Here is an 18,702-nt window from a genome sequence, read left to right as displayed (position 1 = left end):
TGTCATCTAGGATTCTTGCATTTCCTAGACAGATCAGTCACGCGGACCCTCTGCCAAATCCTTACTGAACACCACCACACCACCACCACAGGCTAGAGCCAGTCTTGACCGGAAAGAACTCACTCTACTCAAAGGAAGAAGACAACGCTGCAGGCAGCCCTGAGCACCGAGGGAGCAGAGGCTTCTTCCAGCCAGCCAGCCAGCCAGCCAGCCAGCCAGCCAGCAGCAGCAGCTCCAGCCTGAGTGCCACTTGGGGCTTGCTGCCGCTTCGTTTTATAGCCAGTGCTCCCTGAGCTGGGCCACTTCCCTCTTCCTTAACGGGCGTCACCACACCCAAGGATCCAACACGTGGGCTTTGTGCTAACACTGATGGGCTTAATCCCAAGGCCAGCAGGAGGCTTGCCTGGGAAGAGGTGTCACCTCAGCCTGGGGCCACAAAGGGGGAGACAGAAGGGGAGGGGGCGACCCATGCTCAGCGCCCTTACGTCTTATGGCTGCTGCTAACCCTATTGCCAATGATCAGGAGCAGGGGGGAGCGCTCACGGCCCCAAGGCACGTTGCTGGCTCCTGCTCCACTGGGCGGCCACCAGCCCCAGGGCCATTTCTGCAAGGCTGCCCTCCAGCAAGGGACCGGCCATGCTCTCACCGCGTGCAGCGCTCAGCCATCCCTGCTCTCCGGCATCTTCCTCTGCGTTTCTTGCCAGAGACGGTGCCTCGCTTCTGCGGAGCAGCGCCACTTGGCAGAGCTGGTCACGCTCCCGGGCAGAGAAGGCCAGGCAAAGCAGAACTGCCAGCACCTCTCCTGCTCTCTGCCCTAATGGCCTGGGCCTCTCAGCACCAGCATTTGCCCTCCCCCGGAGCCTCCGCTACGCCCCCCCACCGCTGCTTTCCTGACTCGGAACACAGAGAGAGGAAGAGAGAGACAGAAGTGGATGAAGGAAACCTTTATTGTGCCCAGCACGGCAGGAGAAGTGGACAGAGAGCAGGGGCAGGAGCCAGCGAGGCTGGCTGCGGCGTGTCGGGGGGGCAGAGGATCTTTTCCAGAGCGTGGCTTCTGGTTGCGCAAGCCCCGGCGGTGCGGCAGTGCGGCTCGGGAGGACTTGGCCCATGGGCCCCACAGGCCTTGAAGGGTCCTGCTCTTGCCGCAGAGAGCAGGAAGGGGGAAGGGAGAGGGGGAGAGCAGAGGGCAAACCGGGCACAAGGCCCTGGCTGTGGAGGAAACAGGATGCAGCAGAGGGCGGGAGAGGCCAAAGGGGCCGGCACTGCCATTGCCCAGGCCTTGGCTGGGGCTGCAGATGCTCAGCGCTCCTCAGCACCCCGTGCCCACGAGGTCAGCCATGCGTCGGGGCAGCTGGCAGGGGGTGTGGGGCAGGGCCTGGCATTAGCAGGGCCCACAGGTGTCCCACAGCTTCTTGCTGTAGCGCGGCAAGAGGTAGGGGCTGCAGGCGGGAGAAGCATAGGGCCTGCCAAAGGTGCAGAGGCCCCCCGAGCCCTGGGTGGCCCCCGCGCCGTAGAGGCCCCCCAGCCCCAGGGAGCCCCCAAAGGCGGGTGCCCCGGAGGAGCCCACCACGGCTTGCTGGGGGAAGGAGCTGAGGATGGGGCCGGGGAAGGTGACGACGACAGGGGGTGGCTGGATGAAGGCCGTCGAGTCGGGGCACTGCCGCGCGCACAGCTCGTTGCAGCTCTCAGCGATGGGCTGGGGGATGGCGACGCTGGTTTTTGGCGGGCACAGGTCGTAGCAAGCCATCTTGCGGGACTGGACGGTGCTCTGCAAGAGGGCACAGAGTGCGATGCGAGGGAGCAGTAGAGGGCAGCTGCCCAGGCCGAGGCGTAGGGGCCAGGGGCAGGAGCCGGGGGAGGAGGAGAAGCGCTCGCAGACTTACCCTGTTCCCCAAGCAGAAGGTGGCCAGAGCAGTGCTTGCGAGAGCCCCGCACAGGCCGAGCTTTTATCCAGGCCCCGCCATTGCGCAGCGCCCGCTGGGCCAATGGGCAGAGGCGGCACTCCCTCCTGCCGAGGCCAGGCTGTCCTGCTCCTGCCCTCCCTGAGTCAGCATCCCCTGTCCGGACCAGCACAGGCCCCTTTGCTGGCTTCCCTCCCCTTTCCACTTGGCGGGCCAAATGCGTGGTGCTGAGCAGGCAGTGCCCGAGAGGAGCGCCTTTGATTTGGCGTTTCGTCACCTCGCCCCTCTGGAGATAACAACTCCAGTGCGTACGTCATGGAGGCGCTGGCGTGTGGCTGCTTCTTGCCCAGCGCCGCGACCCTGCGGCTCTGCCCTGGGGCTCTCCACAGCGGGCACGGGGCCGCCCCGAGACCAAGCCCCTGGGGAAGAGCTGTGGCACTCAGGGTGCTGGCAGCCCGCCTTTGTCACGCTCCCTGCCCTCTTAGGCACGCAGGGGATGAGACGGCAGCGGGGCTAATTTGCCCATTAGGTGAGGGCTGGCGAGCGTCCGAGCGGAGTAATTGCAGGGGCTGAGGGAGCGGGTGGGGGCTGGTGAGGAACAGGCGTCAGCACAACAGCCCCGTGGCGTGCAGGGAGGAGTGCGGGGCTCGGCCACCATGGGCCACGTGCCCCCAGCGCGGCCAGCTCCTCCCCGCACTCGCCAGCCCCCATAAAAGCGTGGTCCTGGGCAAGCGCTGGCATCCGCTGCTCCTGCCTGGCTCTGCTCGGGAAAAGGGTGGGTGGTGGGGCCTCCTCGGGCAGGGTCCGGCGTGGGGCTCCCTGGCCACGGGAGCCCTGCCGGAGGCGCTGTGGGCAGAGGGGCTCTGTGGGGGCAGGCGAGGGCCGCGGGCACACGGGGAGCAGGCGTGGAGAGCCGGGGCGGGCTGAGGAGGGAGCCCCCTGGCTGGGGCATGGGCCCTGCTCTGCCAGGGCATCTCCTCACTCACAGCACCGGCCCTGGGGGCTTTGCATTGCAGGCTCAGCTCTCTCACACCAAGATGGCTTGCAACGACCTGTACGCGCCGAAAACCAGCGTCGCCGTCCCCCAGCCCATCGCTGAGAGCTGCAACGAGCTTGTGCGCGCGGCAGTGCCCCGACTCGACGGCCTTCATCAGCCACCCCCTGTCGTCGTCACCTTCCCCGGCCCCATCCTCAGCTCCTTCCCCCAGCAAGCCGTGGTGGGCTCCTCCGGGGCACCCGCCTTTGGGGGCTCCTTGGGGCTGGGGGGCCTCTACGGCGCGGGGGCCACCCAGGGCTCGGGGGGTCTCTGTACCTTTGGCAGGCCCTACGCCTCTCCCGCCTGCAGCCCCTACCTCTTGCCGCGCTACAGCAAGAAGCTGTGGGACACCTGTGGGCCCTGCTAAAGCCAGGCCCGTGCCACCTCTTCTCCTCCTCGTCCTTCCTCCTCCTCTTCACAGACATGTGACTCCTCCAGTGCTGCCCCCCAGGGCCCTTTCTTGGCCCTGTGCCGGCCACCGCCTGGGAGAAGCCTGAAGGAAGAACGCCTCTCTGGAAGCCCCAGGCACCACCTGCCTGTCTGGGCCTTGCTCGCGTCTCTGTGCTTGTGTCCTTTCCTGCCTTGACAATAAAGCAAGCCTGCATCCAATGCCTGCCTCTCTGCCTTTCCTTTCCAGGCCCCGCGGGGGCTCCAGGGCTCCCTCCCCCTGCACATGGCCCCTTCGATCTCCCAGCCCCCCGAAGAGCCGGGACGCCCTGGCAAAAGGCCCTGGCAGCCCTGACTCCCACACTGAGGGCTGCAGTCCATTTCCCAGGGCCCTGCCTGAAAGCAGCCTGCTCCCCGGCTCCAGCAGGGCTGCCTCCAGCCGCTCCATACAAGGTCCTGAAACAGAGGGGAACCCCGAGCGAGGATCAGCAGCACGCCAACTGCCGCCTCCACGCAGTGCGACCTGAACGAAGCCTAAGCCTAGTCCAAACCACTTCCCTGCCCAGCCCGTTCCTGGGCTTACACACTCCCTTAGCTGAAGAAAGAGCTTCTCCCTAAGAGCCAACCTGAACTTCTCCCAGGGCACCGTTCAGCTCCGAGCTTTTCCCTCACAGCCCAGCAGTGAGCAGAGCTTATCTTTAGCAGGCAATTTCTATACAATTAGCAGAGCTTGCAGTCAAACCAAACTTCTAGGAACCAGCTCGGCTTCCTTGTCATCTAGGATTCTTGCATTTCCTAGACAGATCAGTCACGCGGACCCTCTGCCAAATCCTTACTGAACACCACCACACCACCACCACAGGCTAGAGCCAGTCTTGACCGGAAAGAACTCACTCTACTCAAAGGAAGAAGACAACGCTGCAGGCAGCCCTGAGCACCGAGGGAGCAGAGGCTTCTTCCAGCCAGCCAGCCAGCCAGCCAGCCAGCCAGCCAGCAGCAGCAGCTCCAGCCTGAGTGCCACTTGGGGCTTGCTGCCGCTTCGTTTTATAGCCAGTGCTCCCTGAGCTGGGCCACTTCCCTCTTCCTTAACGGGCGTCACCACACCCAAGGATCCAACACGTGGGCTTTGTGCTAACACTGATGGGCTTAATCCCAAGGCCAGCAGGAGGCTTGCCTGGGAAGAGGTGTCACCTCAGCCTGGGGCCACAAAGGGGGAGACAGAAGGGGAGGGGGCGACCCATGCTCAGCGCCCTTACGTCTTATGGCTGCTGCTAACCCTATTGCCAATGATCAGGAGCAGGGGGGAGCGCTCACGGCCCCAAGGCACGTTGCTGGCTCCTGCTCCACTGGGCGGCCACCAGCCCCAGGGCCATTTCTGCAAGGCTGCCCTCCAGCAAGGGACCGGCCATGCTCTCACCGCGTGCAGCGCTCAGCCATCCCTGCTCTCCGGCATCTTCCTCTGCGTTTCTTGCCAGAGACGGTGCCTCGCTTCTGCGGAGCAGCGCCACTTGGCAGAGCTGGTCACGCTCCCGGGCAGAGAAGGCCAGGCAAAGCAGAACTGCCAGCACCTCTCCTGCTCTCTGCCCTAATGGCCTGGGCCTCTCAGCACCAGCATTTGCCCTCCCCCGGAGCCTCCGCTACGCCCCCCCACCGCTGCTTTCCTGACTCGGAACACAGAGAGAGGAAGAGAGAGACAGAAGTGGATGCAGGAAACCTTTATTGTGCCCAGCACGGCAGGAGAAGTGGACAGAGAGCAGGGGCAGGAGCCAGCGAGGCTGGCTGCGGCGTGTCGGGGGGGCAGAGGATCTTTTCCAGAGCGTGGCTTCTGGTTGCGCAAGCCCCGGCGGTGCGGCAGTGCGGCTCGGGAGGACTTGGCCCATGGGCCCCACAGGCCTTGAAGGGTCCTGCTCTTGCCGCAGAGAGCAGGAAGGGGGAAGGGAGAGGGGGAGAGCAGAGGGCAAACCGGGCACAAGGCCCTGGCTGTGGAGGAAACAGGATGCAGCAGAGGGCGGGAGAGGCCAAAGGGGCCGGCACTGCCATTGCCCAGGCCTTGGCTGGGGCTGCAGATGCTCAGCGCTCCTCAGCACCCCGTGCCCACGAGGTCAGCCATGCGTCGGGGCAGCTGGCAGGGGGTGTGGGGCAGGGCCTGGCATTAGCAGGGCCCACAGGTGTCCCACAGCTTCTTGCTGTAGCGCGGCAAGAGGTAGGGGCTGCAGGCGGGAGAAGCATAGGGCCTGCCAAAGGTGCAGAGGCCCCCCGAGCCCTGGGTGGCCCCCGCGCCGTAGAGGCCCCCCAGCCCCAGGGAGCCCCCAAAGGCGGGTGCCCCGGAGGAGCCCACCACGGCTTGCTGGGGGAAGGAGCTGAGGATGGGGCCGGGGAAGGTGACGACGACAGGGGGTGGCTGGATGAAGGCCGTCGAGTCGGGGCACTGCCGCGCGCACAGCTCGTTGCAGCTCTCAGCGATGGGCTGGGGGATGGCGACGCTGGTTTTTGGCGGGCACAGGTCGTAGCAAGCCATCTTGCGGGACTGGACGGTGCTCTGCAAGAGGGCACAGAGTGCGATGCGAGGGAGCAGTAGAGGGCAGCTGCCCAGGCCGAGGCGTAGGGGCCAGGGGCAGGAGCCGGGGGAGGAGGAGAAGCGCTCGCAGACTTACCCTGTTCCCCAAGCAGAAGGTGGCCAGAGCAGTGCTTGCGAGAGCCCCGCACAGGCCGAGCTTTTATCCAGGCCCCGCCATTGCGCAGCGCCCGCTGGGCCAATGGGCAGAGGCGGCACTCCCTCCTGCCGAGGCCAGGCTGTCCTGCTCCTGCCCTCCCTGAGTCAGCATCCCCTGTCCGGACCAGCACAGGCCCCTTTGCTGGCTTCCCTCCCCTTTCCACTTGGCGGGCCAAATGCGTGGTGCTGAGCAGGCAGTGCCCGAGAGGAGCGCCTTTGATTTGGCGTTTCGTCACCTCGCCCCTCTGGAGATAACAACTCCAGTGCGTACGTCATGGAGGCGCTGGCGTGTGGCTGCTTCTTGCCCAGCGCCGCGACCCTGCGGCTCTGCCCCGGGGCTCTCCACAGCGGGCACGGGGCCGCCCCGAGACCAAGCCCCTGGGGAAGAGCTGTGGCACTCAGGGTGCTGGCAGCCCGCCTTTGTCACGCTCCCTGCCCTCTTAGGCACGCAGGGGATGAGACGGCAGCGGGGCTAATTTGCCCATTAGGTGAGGGCTGGCGAGCGTCCGAGCGGGGTAATTGCAGGGGCTGAGGGAGCGGGTGGGGGCTGGTGAGGAACAGGCGTCAGCACAACAGCCCCGTGGCGTGCAGGGAGGAGTGCGGGGCTCGGCCACCATGGGCCACGTGCCCCCAGCGCGGCCAGCTCCTCCCCGCACTCGCCAGCCCCCATAAAAGCGTGGTCCTGGGCAAGCGCTGGCATCCGCTGCTCCTGCCTGGCTCTGCTCGGGAAAAGGGTGGGTGGTGGGGCCTCCTCGGGCAGGGTCCGGCGTGGGGCTCCCTGGCCACGGGAGCCCTGCCGGAGGCGCTGTGGGCAGAGGGGCTCTGTGGGGGCAGGCGAGGGCCGCGGGCACACGGGGAGCAGGCGTGGAGAGCCGGGGCGGGCTGAGGAGGGAGCCCCCTGGCTGGGGCATGGGCCCTGCTCTGCCAGGGCATCTCCTCACTCACAGCACCGGCCCTGGGGGCTTTGCATTGCAGGCTCAGCTCTCTCACACCAAGATGGCTTGCAACGACCTGTACGCGCCGAAAACCAGCGTCGCCGTCCCCCAGCCCATCGCTGAGAGCTGCAACGAGCTGTGCGCGCGGCAGTGCCCCGACTCGACGGCCTTCATCCAGCCACCCCCTGTCGTCGTCACCTTCCCCGGCCCCATCCTCAGCTCCTTCCCCCAGCAAGCCGTGGTGGGCTCCTCCGGGGCACCCGCCTTTGGGGGCTCCTTGGGGCTGGGGGGCCTCTACGGCGCGGGGGCCACCCAGGGCTCGGGGGGTCTCTGTACCTTTGGCAGGCCCTACGCCTCTCCCGCCTGCAGCCCCTACCTCTTGCCGCGCTACAGCAAGAAGCTGTGGGACACCTGTGGGCCCTGCTAAAGCCAGGCCCGTGCCACCTCTTCTCCTCCTCGTCCTTCCTCCTCCTCTTCACAGACATGTGACTCCTCCAGTGCTGCCCCCCAGGGCCCTTTCTTGGCCCTGTGCCGGCCACCGCCTGGGAGAAGCCTGAAGGAAGAACGCCTCTCTGGAAGCCCCAGGCACCACCTGCCTGTCTGGGCCTTGCTCGCGTCTCTGTGCTTGTGTCCTTTCCTGCCTTGACAATAAAGCAAGCCTGCATCCAATGCCTGCCTCTCTGCCTTTCCTTTCCAGGCCCCGCGGGGGCTCCAGGGCTCCCTCCCCCTGCACATGGCCCCTTCGATCTCCCAGCCCCCCGAAGAGCCGGGACGCCCTGGCAAAAGGCCCTGGCAGCCCTGACTCCCACACTGAGGGCTGCAGTCCATTTCCCAGGGCCCTGCCTGAAAGCAGCCTGCTCCCCGGCTCCAGCAGGGCTGCCTCCAGCCGCTCCATACAAGGTCCTGAAACAGAGGGGAACCCCGAGCGAGGATCAGCAGCACGCCAACTGCCGCCTCCACGCAGTGCGACCTGAACGAAGCCTAAGCCTAGTCCAAACCACTTCCCTGCCCAGCCCGTTCCTGGGCTTACACACTCCCTTAGCTGAAGAAAGAGCTTCTCCCTAAGAGCCAACCTGAACTTCTCCCAGGGCACCGTTCAGCTCCGAGCTTTTCCCTCACAGCCCAGCAGTGAGCAGAGCTTATCTTTAGCAGGCAATTTCTATACAATTAGCAGAGCTTGCAGTCAAACCAAACTTCTAGGAACCAGCTCGGCTTCCTTGTCATCTAGGATTCTTGCATTTCCTAGACAGATCAGTCACGCGGACCCTCTGCCAAATCCTTACTGAACACCACCACACCACCACCACAGGCTAGAGCCAGTCTTGACCGGAAAGAACTCACTCTACTCAAAGGAAGAAGACAACGCTGCAGGCAGCCCTGAGCACCGAGGGAGCAGAGGCTTCTTCCAGCCAGCCAGCCAGCCAGCCAGCCAGCCAGCCAGCAGCAGCAGCTCCAGCCTGAGTGCCACTTGGGGCTTGCTGCCACTTCGTTTTATAGCCAGTGCTCCCTGAGCTGGGCCACTTCCCTCTTCCTTAACGGGCGTCACCACACCCAAGGATCCAACACGTGGGCTTTGTGCTAACACTGATGGGCTTAATCCCAAGGCCAGCAGGAGGCTTGCCTGGGAAGAGGTGTCACCTCAGCCTGGGGCCACAAAGGGGGAGACAGAAGGGGAGGGGGCGACCCATGCTCAGCGCCCTTACGTCTTATGGCTGCTGCTAACCCTATTGCCAATGATCAGGAGCAGGGGGGAGCGCTCACGGCCCCAAGGCACGTTGCTGGCTCCTGCTCCACTGGGCGGCCACCAGCCCCAGGGCCATTTCTGCAAGGCTGCCCTCCAGCAAGGGACCGGCCATGCTCTCACCGCGTGCAGCGCTCAGCCATCCCTGCTCTCCGGCCTCTTCCTCTGCGTTTCTTGCCAGAGACGGTGCCTCGCTTCTGCGGAGCAGCGCCACTTGGCAGAGCTGGTCACGCTCCCGGGCAGAGAAGGCCAGGCAAAGCAGAACTGCCAGCACCTCTCCTGCTCTCTGCCCTAATGGCCTGGGCCTCTCAGCACCAGCATTTGCCCTCCCCCGGAGCCTCCGCTACGCCCCCCCACCGCTGCTTTCCTGACTCAGAACACAGAGAGAGGAAGAGAGAGACAGAAGTGGATGAAGGAAACCTTTATTGTGCCCAGCACGGCAGGAGAAGTGGACAGAGAGCAGGGGCAGGAGCCAGCGAGGCTGGCTGCGGCGTGTCGGGGGGGCAGAGGATCTTTTCCAGAGCGTGGCTTCTGGTTGCGCAAGCCCCGGCGGTGCGGCAGTGCGGCTCGGGAGGACTTGGCCCATGGGCCCCACAGGCCTTGAAGGGTCCTGCTCTTGCCGCAGAGAGCAGGAAGGGGGAAGGGAGAGGGGGAGAGCAGAGGGCAAACCGGGCACAAGGCCCTGGCTGTGGAGGAAATAGGATGCAGCAGAGGGCGGGAGAGGCCAAAGGGGCCGGCACTGCCATTGCCCAGGCCTTGGCTGGGGCTGCAGATGCTCAGCGCTCCTCAGCACCCCGTGCCCACGAGGTCAGCCATGCGTCGGGGCAGCTGGCAGGGGGTGTGGGGCAGGGCCTGGCATTAGCAGGGCCCACAGGTGTCCCACAGCTTCTTGCTGTAGCGCGGCAAGAGGTAGGGGCTGCAGGCGGGAGAAGCATAGGGCCTGCCAAAGGTGCAGAGGCCCCCCGAGCCCTGGGTGGCCCCCGCGCCGTAGAGGCCCCCCAGCCCCAGGGAGCCCCCAAAGGCGGGTGCCCCGGAGGAGCCCACCACGGCTTGCTGGGGGAAGGAGCTGAGGATGGGGCCGGGGAAGGTGACGACGACAGGGGGTGGCTGGATGAAGGCCGTCGAGTCGGGGCACTGCCGCGCGCACAGCTCGTTGCAGCTCTCAGCGATGGGCTGGGGGACGGCGACGCTGGTTTTTGGCGGGCACAGGTCGTAGCAAGCCATCTTGCGGGACTGGACGGTGCTCTGCAAGAGGGCACAGAGTGCGATGCGAGGGAGCAGTAGAGGGCAGCTGCCCAGGCCGAGGCGTAGGGGCCAGGGGCAGGAGCCGGGGGAGGAGGAGAAGCGCTCGCAGACTTACCCTGTTCCCCAAGCAGAAGGTGGCCAGAGCAGTGCTTGCGAGAGCCCCGCACAGGCCGAGCTTTTATCCAGGCCCCGCCATTGCGCAGCGCCCGCTGGGCCAATGGGCAGAGGCGGCACTCCCTCCTGCCGAGGCCAGGCTGTCCTGCTCCTGCCCTCCCTGAGTCAGCATCCCCTGTCCGGACCAGCACAGGCCCCTTTGCTGGCTTCCCTCCCCTTTCCACTTGGCGGGCCAAATGCGTGGTGCTGAGCAGGCAGTGCCCGAGAGGAGCGCCTTTGATTTGGCGTTTCGTCACCTCGCCCCTCTGGAGATAACAACTCCAGTGCGTACGTCATGGAGGCGCTGGCGTGTGGCTGCTTCTTGCCCAGCGCCGCGACCCTGCGGCTCTGCCCCGGGGCTCTCCACAGCGGGCACGGGGCCGCCCCGAGACCAAGCCCCTGGGGAAGAGCTGTGGCACTCAGGGTGCTGGCAGCCCGCCTTTGTCACGCTCCCTGCCCTCTTAGGCACGCAGGGGATGAGACGGCAGCGGGGCTAATTTGCCCATTAGGTGAGGGCTGGCGAGCGTCCGAGCGGGGTAATTGCAGGGGCTGAGGGAGCGGGTGGGGGCTGGTGAGGAACAGGCGTCAGCACAACAGCCCCGTGGCGTGCAGGGAGGAGTGCGGGGCTCGGCCACCATGGGCCACGTGCCCCCAGCGCGGCCAGCTCCTCCCCGCACTCGCCAGCCCCCATAAAAGCGTGGTCCTGGGCAAGCGCTGGCATCCGCTGCTCCTGCCTGGCTCTGCTCGGGAAAAGGGTGGGTGGTGGGGCCTCCTCGGGCAGGGTCCGGCGTGGGGCTCCCTGGCCACGGGAGCCCTGCCGGAGGCGCTGTGGGCAGAGGGGCTCTGTGGGGGCAGGCGAGGGCCGCGGGCACACGGGGAGCAGGCGTGGAGAGCCGGGGCGGGCTGAGGAGGGAGCCCCCTGGCTGGGGCATGGGCCCTGCTCTGCCAGGGCATCTCCTCACTCACAGCACCGGCCCTGGGGGCTTTGCATTGCAGGCTCAGCTCTCTCACACCAAGATGGCTTGCAACGACCTGTACGCGCCGAAAACCAGCGTCGCCGTCCCCCAGCCCATCGCTGAGAGCTGCAACGAGCTGTGCGCGCGGCAGTGCCCCGACTCGACGGCCTTCATCCAGCCACCCCCTGTCGTCGTCACCTTCCCCGGCCCCATCCTCAGCTCCTTCCCCCAGCAAGCCGTGGTGGGCTCCTCCGGGGCACCCGCCTTTGGGGGCTCCTTGGGGCTGGGGGGCCTCTACGGCGCGGGGGCCACCCAGGGCTCGGGGGGTCTCTGTACCTTTGGCAGGCCCTACGCCTCTCCCGCCTGCAGCCCCTACCTCTTGCCGTGCTACAGCAAGAAGCTGTGGGACACCTGTGGGCCCTGCTAAAGCCAGGCCCGTGCCACCTCTTCTCCTCCTCGTCCTTCCTCCTCCTCTTCACAGACATGTGACTCCTCCAGTGCTGCCCCCCAGGGCCCTTTCTTGGCCCTGTGCCGGCCACCGCCTGGGAGAAGCCTGAAGGAAGAACGCCTCTCTGGAAGCCCCAGGCACCACCTGCCTGTCTGGGCCTTGCTCGCGTCTCTGTGCTTGTGTCCTTTCCTGCCTTGACAATAAAGCAAGCCTGCATCCAATGCCTGCCTCTCTGCCTTTCCTTTCCAGGCCCCGCGGGGGCTCCAGGGCTCCCTCCCCCTGCACATGGCCCCTTCGATCTCCCAGCCCCCCGAAGAGCCGGGACGCCCTGGCAAAAGGCCCTGGCAGCCCTGACTCCCACACTGAGGGCTGCAGTCCATTTCCCAGGGCCCTGCCTGAAAGCAGCCTGCTCCCCGGCTCCAGCAGGGCTGCCTCCAGCCGCTCCATACAAGGTCCTGAAACAGAGGGGAACCCCGAGCGAGGATCAGCAGCACGCCAACTGCCGCCTCCACGCAGTGCGACCTGAACGAAGCCTAAGCCTAGTCCAAACCACTTCCCTGCCCAGCCCGTTCCTGGGCTTACACACTCCCTTAGCTGAAGAAAGAGCTTCTCCCTAAGAGCCAACCTGAACTTCTCCCAGGGCACCGTTCAGCTCCGAGCTTTTCCCTCACAGCCCAGCAGTGAGCAGAGCTTATCTTTAGCAGGCAATTTCTATACAATTAGCAGAGCTTGCAGTCAAACCAAACTTCTAGGAACCAGCTCGGCTTCCTTGTCATCTAGGATTCTTGCATTTCCTAGACAGATCAGTCACGCGGACCCTCTGCCAAATCCTTACTGAACACCACCACACCACCACCACAGGCTAGAGCCAGTCTTGACCGGAAAGAACTCACTCTACTCAAAGGAAGAAGACAACGCTGCAGGCAGCCCTGAGCACCGAGGGAGCAGAGGCTTCTTCCAGCCAGCCAGCCAGCCAGCCAGCCAGCCAGCCAGCAGCAGCAGCTCCAGCCTGAGTGCCACTTGGGGCTTGCTGCCGCTTCGTTTTATAGCCAGTGCTCCCTGAGCTGGGCCACTTCCCTCTTCCTTAACGGGCGTCACCACACCCAAGGATCCAACACGTGGGCTTTGTGCTAACACTGATGGGCTTAATCCCAAGGCCAGCAGGAGGCTTGCCTGGGAAGAGGTGTCACCTCAGCCTGGGGCCACAAAGGGGGAGACAGAAGGGGAGGGGGCGACCCATGCTCAGCGCCCTTACGTCTTATGGCTGCTGCTAACCCTATTGCCAATGATCAGGAGCAGGGGGGAGCGCTCACGGCCCCAAGGCACGTTGCTGGCTCCTGCTCCACTGGGCGGCCACCAGCCCCAGGGCCATTTCTGCAAGGCTGCCCTCCAGCAAGGGACCGGCCATGCTCTCACCGCGTGCAGCGCTCAGCCATCCCTGCTCTCCGGCCTCTTCCTCTGCGTTTCTTGCCAGAGACGGTGCCTCGCTTCTGCGGAGCAGCGCCACTTGGCAGAGCTGGTCACGCTCCCGGGCAGAGAAGGCCAGGCAAAGCAGAACTGCCAGCACCTCTCCTGCTCTCTGCCCTAATGGCCTGGGCCTCTCAGCACCAGCATTTGCCCTCCCCCGGAGCCTCCGCTACGCCCCCCCACCGCTGCTTTCCTGACTCGGAACACAGAGAGAGGAAGAGAGAGACAGAAGTGGATGCAGGAAACCTTTATTGTGCCCAGCACGGCAGGAGAAGTGGACAGAGAGCAGGGGCAGGAGCCAGCGAGGCTGGCTGCGGCGTGTCGGGGGGGCAGAGGATCTTTTCCAGAGCGTGGCTTCTGGTTGCGCAAGCCCCGGCGGTGCGGCAGTGCGGCTCGGGAGGACTTGGCCCATGGGCCCCACAGGCCTTGAAGGGTCCTGCTCTTGCCGCAGAGAGCAGGAAGGGGGAAGGGAGAGGGGGAGAGCAGAGGGCAAACCGGGCACAAGGCCCTGGCTGTGGAGGAAATAGGATGCAGCAGAGGGCGGGAGAGGCCAAAGGGGCCGGCACTGCCATTGCCCAGGCCTTGGCTGGGGCTGCAGATGCTCAGCGCTCCTCAGCACCCCGTGCCCACGAGGTCAGCCATGCGTCGGGGCAGCTGGCAGGGGGTGTGGGGCAGGGCCTGGCATTAGCAGGGCCCACAGGTGTCCCACAGCTTCTTGCTGTAGCGCGGCAAGAGGTAGGGGCTGCAGGCGGGAGAAGCATAGGGCCTGCCAAAGGTGCAGAGGCCCCCCGAGCCCTGGGTGGCCCCCGCGCCGTAGAGGCCCCCCAGCCCCAGGGAGCCCCCAAAGGCGGGTGCCCCGGAGGAGCCCACCACGGCTTGCTGGGGGAAGGAGCTGAGGATGGGGCCGGGGAAGGTGACGACGACAGGGGGTGGCTGGATGAAGGCCGTCGAGTCGGGGCACTGCCGCGCGCACAGCTCGTTGCAGCTCTCAGCGATGGGCTGGGGGATGGCGACGCTGGTTTTTGGCGGGCACAGGTCGTAGCAAGCCATCTTGCGGGACTGGACGGTGCTCTGCAAGAGGGCACAGAGTGCGATGCGAGGGAGCAGTAGAGGGCAGCTGCCCAGGCCGAGGCGTAGGGGCCAGGGGCAGGAGCCGGGGGAGGAGGAGAAGCGCTCGCAGACTTACCCTGTTCCCCAAGCAGAAGGTGGCCAGAGCAGTGCTTGCGAGAGCCCCGCACAGGCCGAGCTTTTATCCAGGCCCCGCCATTGCGCAGCGCCCGCTGGGCCAATGGGCAGAGGCGGCACTCCCTCCTGCCGAGGCCAGGCTGTCCTGCTCCTGCCCTCCCTGAGTCAGCATCCCCTGTCCGGACCAGCACAGGCCCCTTTGCTGGCTTCCCTCCCCTTTCCACTTGGCGGGCCAAATGCGTGGTGCTGAGCAGGCAGTGCCCGAGAGGAGCGCCTTTGATTTGGCGTTTCGTCACCTCGCCCCTCTGGAGATAACAACTCCAGTGCGTACGTCATGGAGGCGCTGGCGTGTGGCTGCTTCTTGCCCAGCGCCGCGACCCTGCGGCTCTGCCCTGGGGCTCTCCACAGCGGGCACGGGGCCGCCCCGAGACCAAGCCCCTGGGGAAGAGCTGTGGCACTCAGGGTGCTGGCAGCCCGCCTTTGTCACGCTCCCTGCCCTCTTAGGCACGCAGGGGATGAGACGGCAGCGGGGCTAATTTGCCCATTAGGTGAGGGCTGGCGAGCGTCCGAGCGGGGTAATTGCAGGGGCTGAGGGAGCGGGTGGGGGCTGGTGAGGAACAGGCGTCAGCACAACAGCCCCGTGGCGTGCAGGGAGGAGTGCGGGGCTCGGCCACCATGGGCCACGTGCCCCCAGCGCGGCCAGCTCCTCCCCGCACTCGCCAGCCCCCATAAAAGCGTGGTCCTGGGCAAGCGCTGGCATCCGCTGCTCCTGCCTGGCTCTGCTCGGGAAAAGGGTGGGTGGTGGGGCCTCCTCGGGCAGGGTCCGGCGTGGGGCTCCCTGGCCACGGGAGCCCTGCCGGAGGCGCTGTGGGCAGAGGGGCTCTGTGGGGGCAGGCGAGGGCCGCGGGCACACGGGGAGCAGGCGTGGAGAGCCGGGGCGGGCTGAGGAGGGAGCCCCCTGGCTGGGGCATGGGCCCTGCTCTGCCAGGGCATCTCCTCACTCACAGCACCGGCCCTGGGGGCTTTGCATTGCAGGCTCAGCTCTCTCACACCAAGATGGCTTGCAACGACCTGTACCCGCCGAAAACCAGCGTCGCCGTCCCCCAGCCCATCGCTGAGAGCTGCAACGAGCTGTGCGCGCGGCAGTGCCCCGACTCGACGGCCTTCATCCAGCCACCCCCTGTCGTCGTCACCTTCCCCGGCCCCATCCTCAGCTCCTTCCCCCAGCAAGCCGTGGTGGGCTCCTCCGGGGCACCCGCCTTTGGGGGCTCCTTGGGGCTGGGGGGCCTCTACGGCGCGGGGGCCACCCAGGGCTCGGGGGGTCTCTGTACCTTTGGCAGGCCCTACGCCTCTCCCGCCTGCAGCCCCTACCTCTTGCCGCGCTACAGCAAGAAGCTGTGGGACACCTGTGGGCCCTGCTAAAGCCAGGCCCGTGCCACCTCTTCTCCTCCTCGTCCTTCCTCCTCCTCTTCACAGACATGTGACTCCTCCAGTGCTGCCCCCCAGGGCCCTTTCTTGGCCCTGTGCCGGCCACCGCCTGGGAGAAGCCTGAAGGAAGAACGCCTCTCTGGAAGCCCCAGGCACCACCTGCCTGTCTGGGCCTTGCTCGCGTCTCTGTGCTTGTGTCCTTTCCTGCCTTGACAATAAAGCAAGCCTGCATCCAATGCCTGCCTCTCTGCCTTTCCTTTCCAGGCCCCGCGGGGGCTCCAGGGCTCCCTCCCCCTGCACATGGCCCCTTCGATCTCCCAGCCCCCCGAAGAGCCGGGACGCCCTGGCAAAAGGCCCTGGCAGCCCTGACTCCCACACTGAGGGCTGCAGTCCATTTCCCAGGGCCCTGCCTGAAAGCAGCCTGCTCCCCGGCTCCAGCAGGGCTGCCTCCAGCCGCTCCATACAAGGTCCTGAAACAGAGGGGAACCCCGAGCGAGGATCAGCAGCACGCCAACTGCCGCCTCCACGCAGTGCGACCTGAACGAAGCCTAAGCCTAGTCCAAACCACTTCCCTGCCCAGCCCGTTCCTGGGCTTACACACTCCCTTAGCTGAAGAAAGAGCTTCTCCCTAAGAGCCAACCTGAACTTCTCCCAGGGCACCGTTCAGCTCCGAGCTTTTCCCTCACAGCCCAGCAGTGAGCAGAGCTTATCTTTAGCAGGCAATTTCTATACAATTAGCAGAGCTTGCAGTCAAACCAAACTTCTAGGAACCAGCTCGGCTTCCTTGTCATCTAGGATTCTTGCATTTCCTAGACAGATCAGTCACGCGGACCCTCTGCCAAATCCTTACTGAACACCACCACACCACCACCACAGGCTAGAGCCAGTCTTGACCGGAAAGAACTCACTCTACTCAAAGGAAGAAGACAACGCTGCAGGCAGCCCTGAGCACCGAGGGAGCAGAGGCTTCTTCCAGCCAGCCAGCCAGCCAGCCAGCCAGCCAGCCAGCAGCAGCAGCTCCAGCCTGAGTGCCACTTGGGGCTTGCTGCCGCTTCGTTTTATAGCCAGTGCTCCCTGAGCTGGGCCACTTCCCTCTTCCTTAACGGGCGTCACCACACCCAAGGATCCAACACGTGGGCTTTGTGCTAACACTGATGGGCTTAATCCCAAGGCCAGCAGGAGGCTTGCCTGGGAAGAGGTGTCACCTCAGCCTGGGGCCACAAAGGGGGAGACAGAAGGGGAGGGGGCGACCCATGCTCAGCGCCCTTACGTCTTATGGCTGCTGCTAACCCTATTGCCAATGATCAGGAGCAGGGGGGAGCGCTCACGGCCCCAAGGCACGTTGCTGGCTCCTGCTCCACTGGGCGGCCACCAGCCCCAGGGCCATTTCTGCAAGGCTGCCCTCCAGCAAGGGACCGGCCATGCTCTCACCGCGTGCAGCGCTCAGCCATCCCTGCTCTCCGGCCTCTTCCTCTGCGTTTCTTGCCAGAGACGGTGCCTCGCTTCTGCGGAGCAGCGCCACTTGGCAGAGCTGGTCACGCTCCCGGGCAGAGAAGGCCAGGCAAAGCAGAACTGCCAGCACCTCTCCTGCTCTCTGCCCTAATGGCCTGGGCCTCTCAGCACCAGCATTTGCCCTCCCCCGGAGCCTCCGCTACGCCCCCCCACCGCTGCTTTCCTGACTCGGAACACAGAGAGAGGAAGAGAGAGACAGAAGTGGATGCAGGAAACCTTTATTGTGCCCAGCACGGCAGGAGAAGTGGACAGAGAGCAGGGGCAGGAGCCAGCGAGGCTGGCTGCGGCGTGTCGGGGGGGCAGAGGATCTTTTCCAGAGCGTGGCTTCTGGTTGCGCAAGCCCCGGCGGTGCGGCAGTGCGGCTCGGGAGGACTTGGCCCATGGGCCCCACAGGCCTTGAAGGGTCCTGCTCTTGCCGCAGAGAGCAGGAAGGGGGAAGGGAGAGGGGGAGAGCAGAGGGCAAACCGGGCACAAGGCCCTGGCTGTGGAGGAAATAGGATGCAGCAGAGGGCGGGAGAGGCCAAAGGGGCCGGCACTGCCATTGCCCAGGCCTTGGCTGGGGCTGCAGATGCTCAGCGCTCCTCAGCACCCCGTGCCCACGAGGTCAGCCATGCGTCGGGGCAGCTGGCAGGGGGTGTGGGGCAGGGCCTGGCATTAGCAGGGCCCACAGGTGTCCCACAGCTTCTTGCTGTAGCGCGGCAAGAGGTAGGGGCTGCAGGCGGGAGAAGCATAGGGCCTGCCAAAGGTGCAGAGGCCCCCCGAGCCCTGGGTGGCCCCCGCGCCGTAGAGGCCCCCCAGCCCCAGGGAGCCCCCAAAGGCGGGTGCCCCGGAGGAGCCCACCACGGCTTGCTGGGGGAAGGAGCTGAGGATGGGGCCGGGGAAGGTGACGACGACAGGGGGTGGCTGGATGAAGGCCGTCGAGTCGGGGCACTGCCGCGCGCACAGCTCGTTGCAGCTCTCAGCGATGGGCTGGGGGATGGCGACGCTGGTTTTTGGCGGGCACAGGTCGTAGCAAGCCATCTTGCGGGACTGGACGGTGCTCTGCAAGAGGGCACAGAGTGCGATGCGAGGGAGCAGTAGAGGGCAGCTGCCCAGGCCGAGGCGTAGGGGCCAGGGGCAGGAGCCGGGGGAGGAGGAGAAGCGCTCGCAGACTTACCCTGTTCCCCAAGCAGAAGGTGGCCAGAGCAGTGCTTGCGAGAGCCCCGCACAGGCCGAGCTTTTATCCAGGCCCCGCCATTGCGCAGCGCCCGCTGGGCCAATGGGCAGAGGCGGCACTCCCTCCTGCCGAGGCCAGGCTGTCCTGCTCCTGCCCTCCCTGAGTCAGCATCCCCTGTCCGGACCAGCACAGGCCCCTTTGCTGGCTTCCCTCCCCTTTCCACTTGGCGGGCCAAATGCGTGGTGCTGAGCAGGCAGTGCCCGAGAGGAGCGCCTTTGATTTGGCGTTTCGTCACCTCGCCCCTCTGGAGATAACAACTCCAGTGCGTACGTCATGGAGGCGCTGGCGTGTGGCTGCTTCTTGCCCAGCGCCGCGACCCTGCGGCTCTGCCCCGGGGCTCTCCACAGCGGGCACGGGGCCGCCCCGAGACCAAGCCCCT

The 18,702-nt window shown here is 65.7% G+C and overlaps 8 protein-coding genes across 8 annotated transcripts; 3 read left to right on the top strand and 5 right to left on the bottom strand.

Moving 5' to 3' along the window:
- Nucleotides 1-1,228: 1,228 nt before the first annotated feature.
- Nucleotides 1,229-2,411, bottom strand: LOC308183625 (feather keratin 4-like). Its single transcript, XM_080569839.1, has one exon. It carries the CDS (start codon nucleotides 1,745-1,747, stop codon nucleotides 1,382-1,384), a length of 366 nt encoding a protein of 121 aa, XP_080425965.1. The 5' UTR covers nucleotides 1,748-2,411; the 3' UTR covers nucleotides 1,229-1,381.
- Nucleotides 2,412-5,323: 2,912 nt separating this feature from the next.
- On the bottom strand, nucleotides 5,324-6,354 carry LOC308183627 (feather keratin 4-like). Its single transcript, XM_080569841.1, has one exon. The coding sequence runs from the start codon at nucleotides 5,840-5,842 to the stop codon at nucleotides 5,477-5,479; it is 366 nt and encodes a 121-aa protein (XP_080425967.1). The 5' UTR covers nucleotides 5,843-6,354; the 3' UTR covers nucleotides 5,324-5,476.
- A 102-nt stretch (nucleotides 6,355-6,456) lies between these two features.
- Nucleotides 6,457-7,641, top strand: LOC308183573 (feather keratin 4-like). The gene has a single exon (XM_080569785.1). The coding sequence runs from the start codon at nucleotides 6,947-6,949 to the stop codon at nucleotides 7,397-7,399; it is 453 nt and encodes a 150-aa protein (XP_080425911.1). The 5' UTR covers nucleotides 6,457-6,946; the 3' UTR covers nucleotides 7,400-7,641.
- Nucleotides 7,642-9,133: 1,492 nt separating this feature from the next.
- On the bottom strand, nucleotides 9,134-10,449 carry LOC308183620 (feather keratin 4-like). The gene has a single exon (XM_080569834.1). It carries the CDS (start codon nucleotides 9,935-9,937, stop codon nucleotides 9,572-9,574), a length of 366 nt encoding a protein of 121 aa, XP_080425960.1. The 5' UTR covers nucleotides 9,938-10,449; the 3' UTR covers nucleotides 9,134-9,571.
- A 102-nt stretch (nucleotides 10,450-10,551) lies between these two features.
- LOC308183576 (feather keratin 4-like) lies at nucleotides 10,552-11,736 on the top strand. The gene has a single exon (XM_080569788.1). It carries the CDS (start codon nucleotides 11,042-11,044, stop codon nucleotides 11,492-11,494), a length of 453 nt encoding a protein of 150 aa, XP_080425914.1. The 5' UTR covers nucleotides 10,552-11,041; the 3' UTR covers nucleotides 11,495-11,736.
- A 776-nt stretch (nucleotides 11,737-12,512) lies between these two features.
- On the bottom strand, nucleotides 12,513-14,047 carry LOC308183615 (feather keratin 4-like). The gene has a single exon (XM_080569829.1). It carries the CDS (start codon nucleotides 14,030-14,032, stop codon nucleotides 13,667-13,669), a length of 366 nt encoding a protein of 121 aa, XP_080425955.1. The 5' UTR covers nucleotides 14,033-14,047; the 3' UTR covers nucleotides 12,513-13,666.
- Nucleotides 14,048-15,136: 1,089 nt separating this feature from the next.
- LOC308183565 (feather keratin 4-like) lies at nucleotides 15,137-15,831 on the top strand (the record flags this gene model as incomplete). The annotated part of the gene is made up of 1 exon (XM_080569777.1): nucleotides 15,137-15,831. One exon carries the CDS (start codon nucleotides 15,137-15,139, stop codon nucleotides 15,587-15,589), a length of 453 nt encoding a protein of 150 aa, XP_080425903.1. The 3' UTR covers nucleotides 15,590-15,831.
- A 776-nt stretch (nucleotides 15,832-16,607) lies between these two features.
- LOC308183617 (feather keratin 4-like) lies at nucleotides 16,608-18,639 on the bottom strand. Its single transcript, XM_080569831.1, has one exon. The coding sequence runs from the start codon at nucleotides 18,125-18,127 to the stop codon at nucleotides 17,762-17,764; it is 366 nt and encodes a 121-aa protein (XP_080425957.1). The 5' UTR covers nucleotides 18,128-18,639; the 3' UTR covers nucleotides 16,608-17,761.
- Between the last annotated feature and the right edge of the window lie 63 nt (nucleotides 18,640-18,702).

The sequence above is a fragment of the Anser brachyrhynchus genome (assembly GCF_964034855.1).
Source record: "Anser brachyrhynchus genome assembly, chromosome: 28".
Classification (NCBI taxonomy): Eukaryota; Metazoa; Chordata; class Aves; order Anseriformes; family Anatidae; genus Anser; species Anser brachyrhynchus.
The sequence above is the reverse complement of the archived record's forward strand: the minus strand, read 5'-3'. Positions and strand labels throughout refer to the sequence as shown.

Bases quoted from the DNA above. Each gene is read 5' to 3' on its own strand.
- LOC308183615 (XM_080569829.1), bottom strand. From the start codon at position 14,032: ATGGCTTGCTACGACCTGTGCCCGCCAAAAACCAGCGTCGCCATCCCC.
- LOC308183573 (XM_080569785.1), top strand. From the start codon at position 6,947: ATGGGCCCTGCTCTGCCAGGGCATCTCCTCACTCACAGCACCGGCCCT.
- LOC308183625 (XM_080569839.1), bottom strand. From the start codon at position 1,747: ATGGCTTGCTACGACCTGTGCCCGCCAAAAACCAGCGTCGCCATCCCC.
- LOC308183627 (XM_080569841.1), bottom strand. From the start codon at position 5,842: ATGGCTTGCTACGACCTGTGCCCGCCAAAAACCAGCGTCGCCATCCCC.
- LOC308183617 (XM_080569831.1), bottom strand. From the start codon at position 18,127: ATGGCTTGCTACGACCTGTGCCCGCCAAAAACCAGCGTCGCCATCCCC.
- LOC308183576 (XM_080569788.1), top strand. From the start codon at position 11,042: ATGGGCCCTGCTCTGCCAGGGCATCTCCTCACTCACAGCACCGGCCCT.
- LOC308183620 (XM_080569834.1), bottom strand. From the start codon at position 9,937: ATGGCTTGCTACGACCTGTGCCCGCCAAAAACCAGCGTCGCCGTCCCC.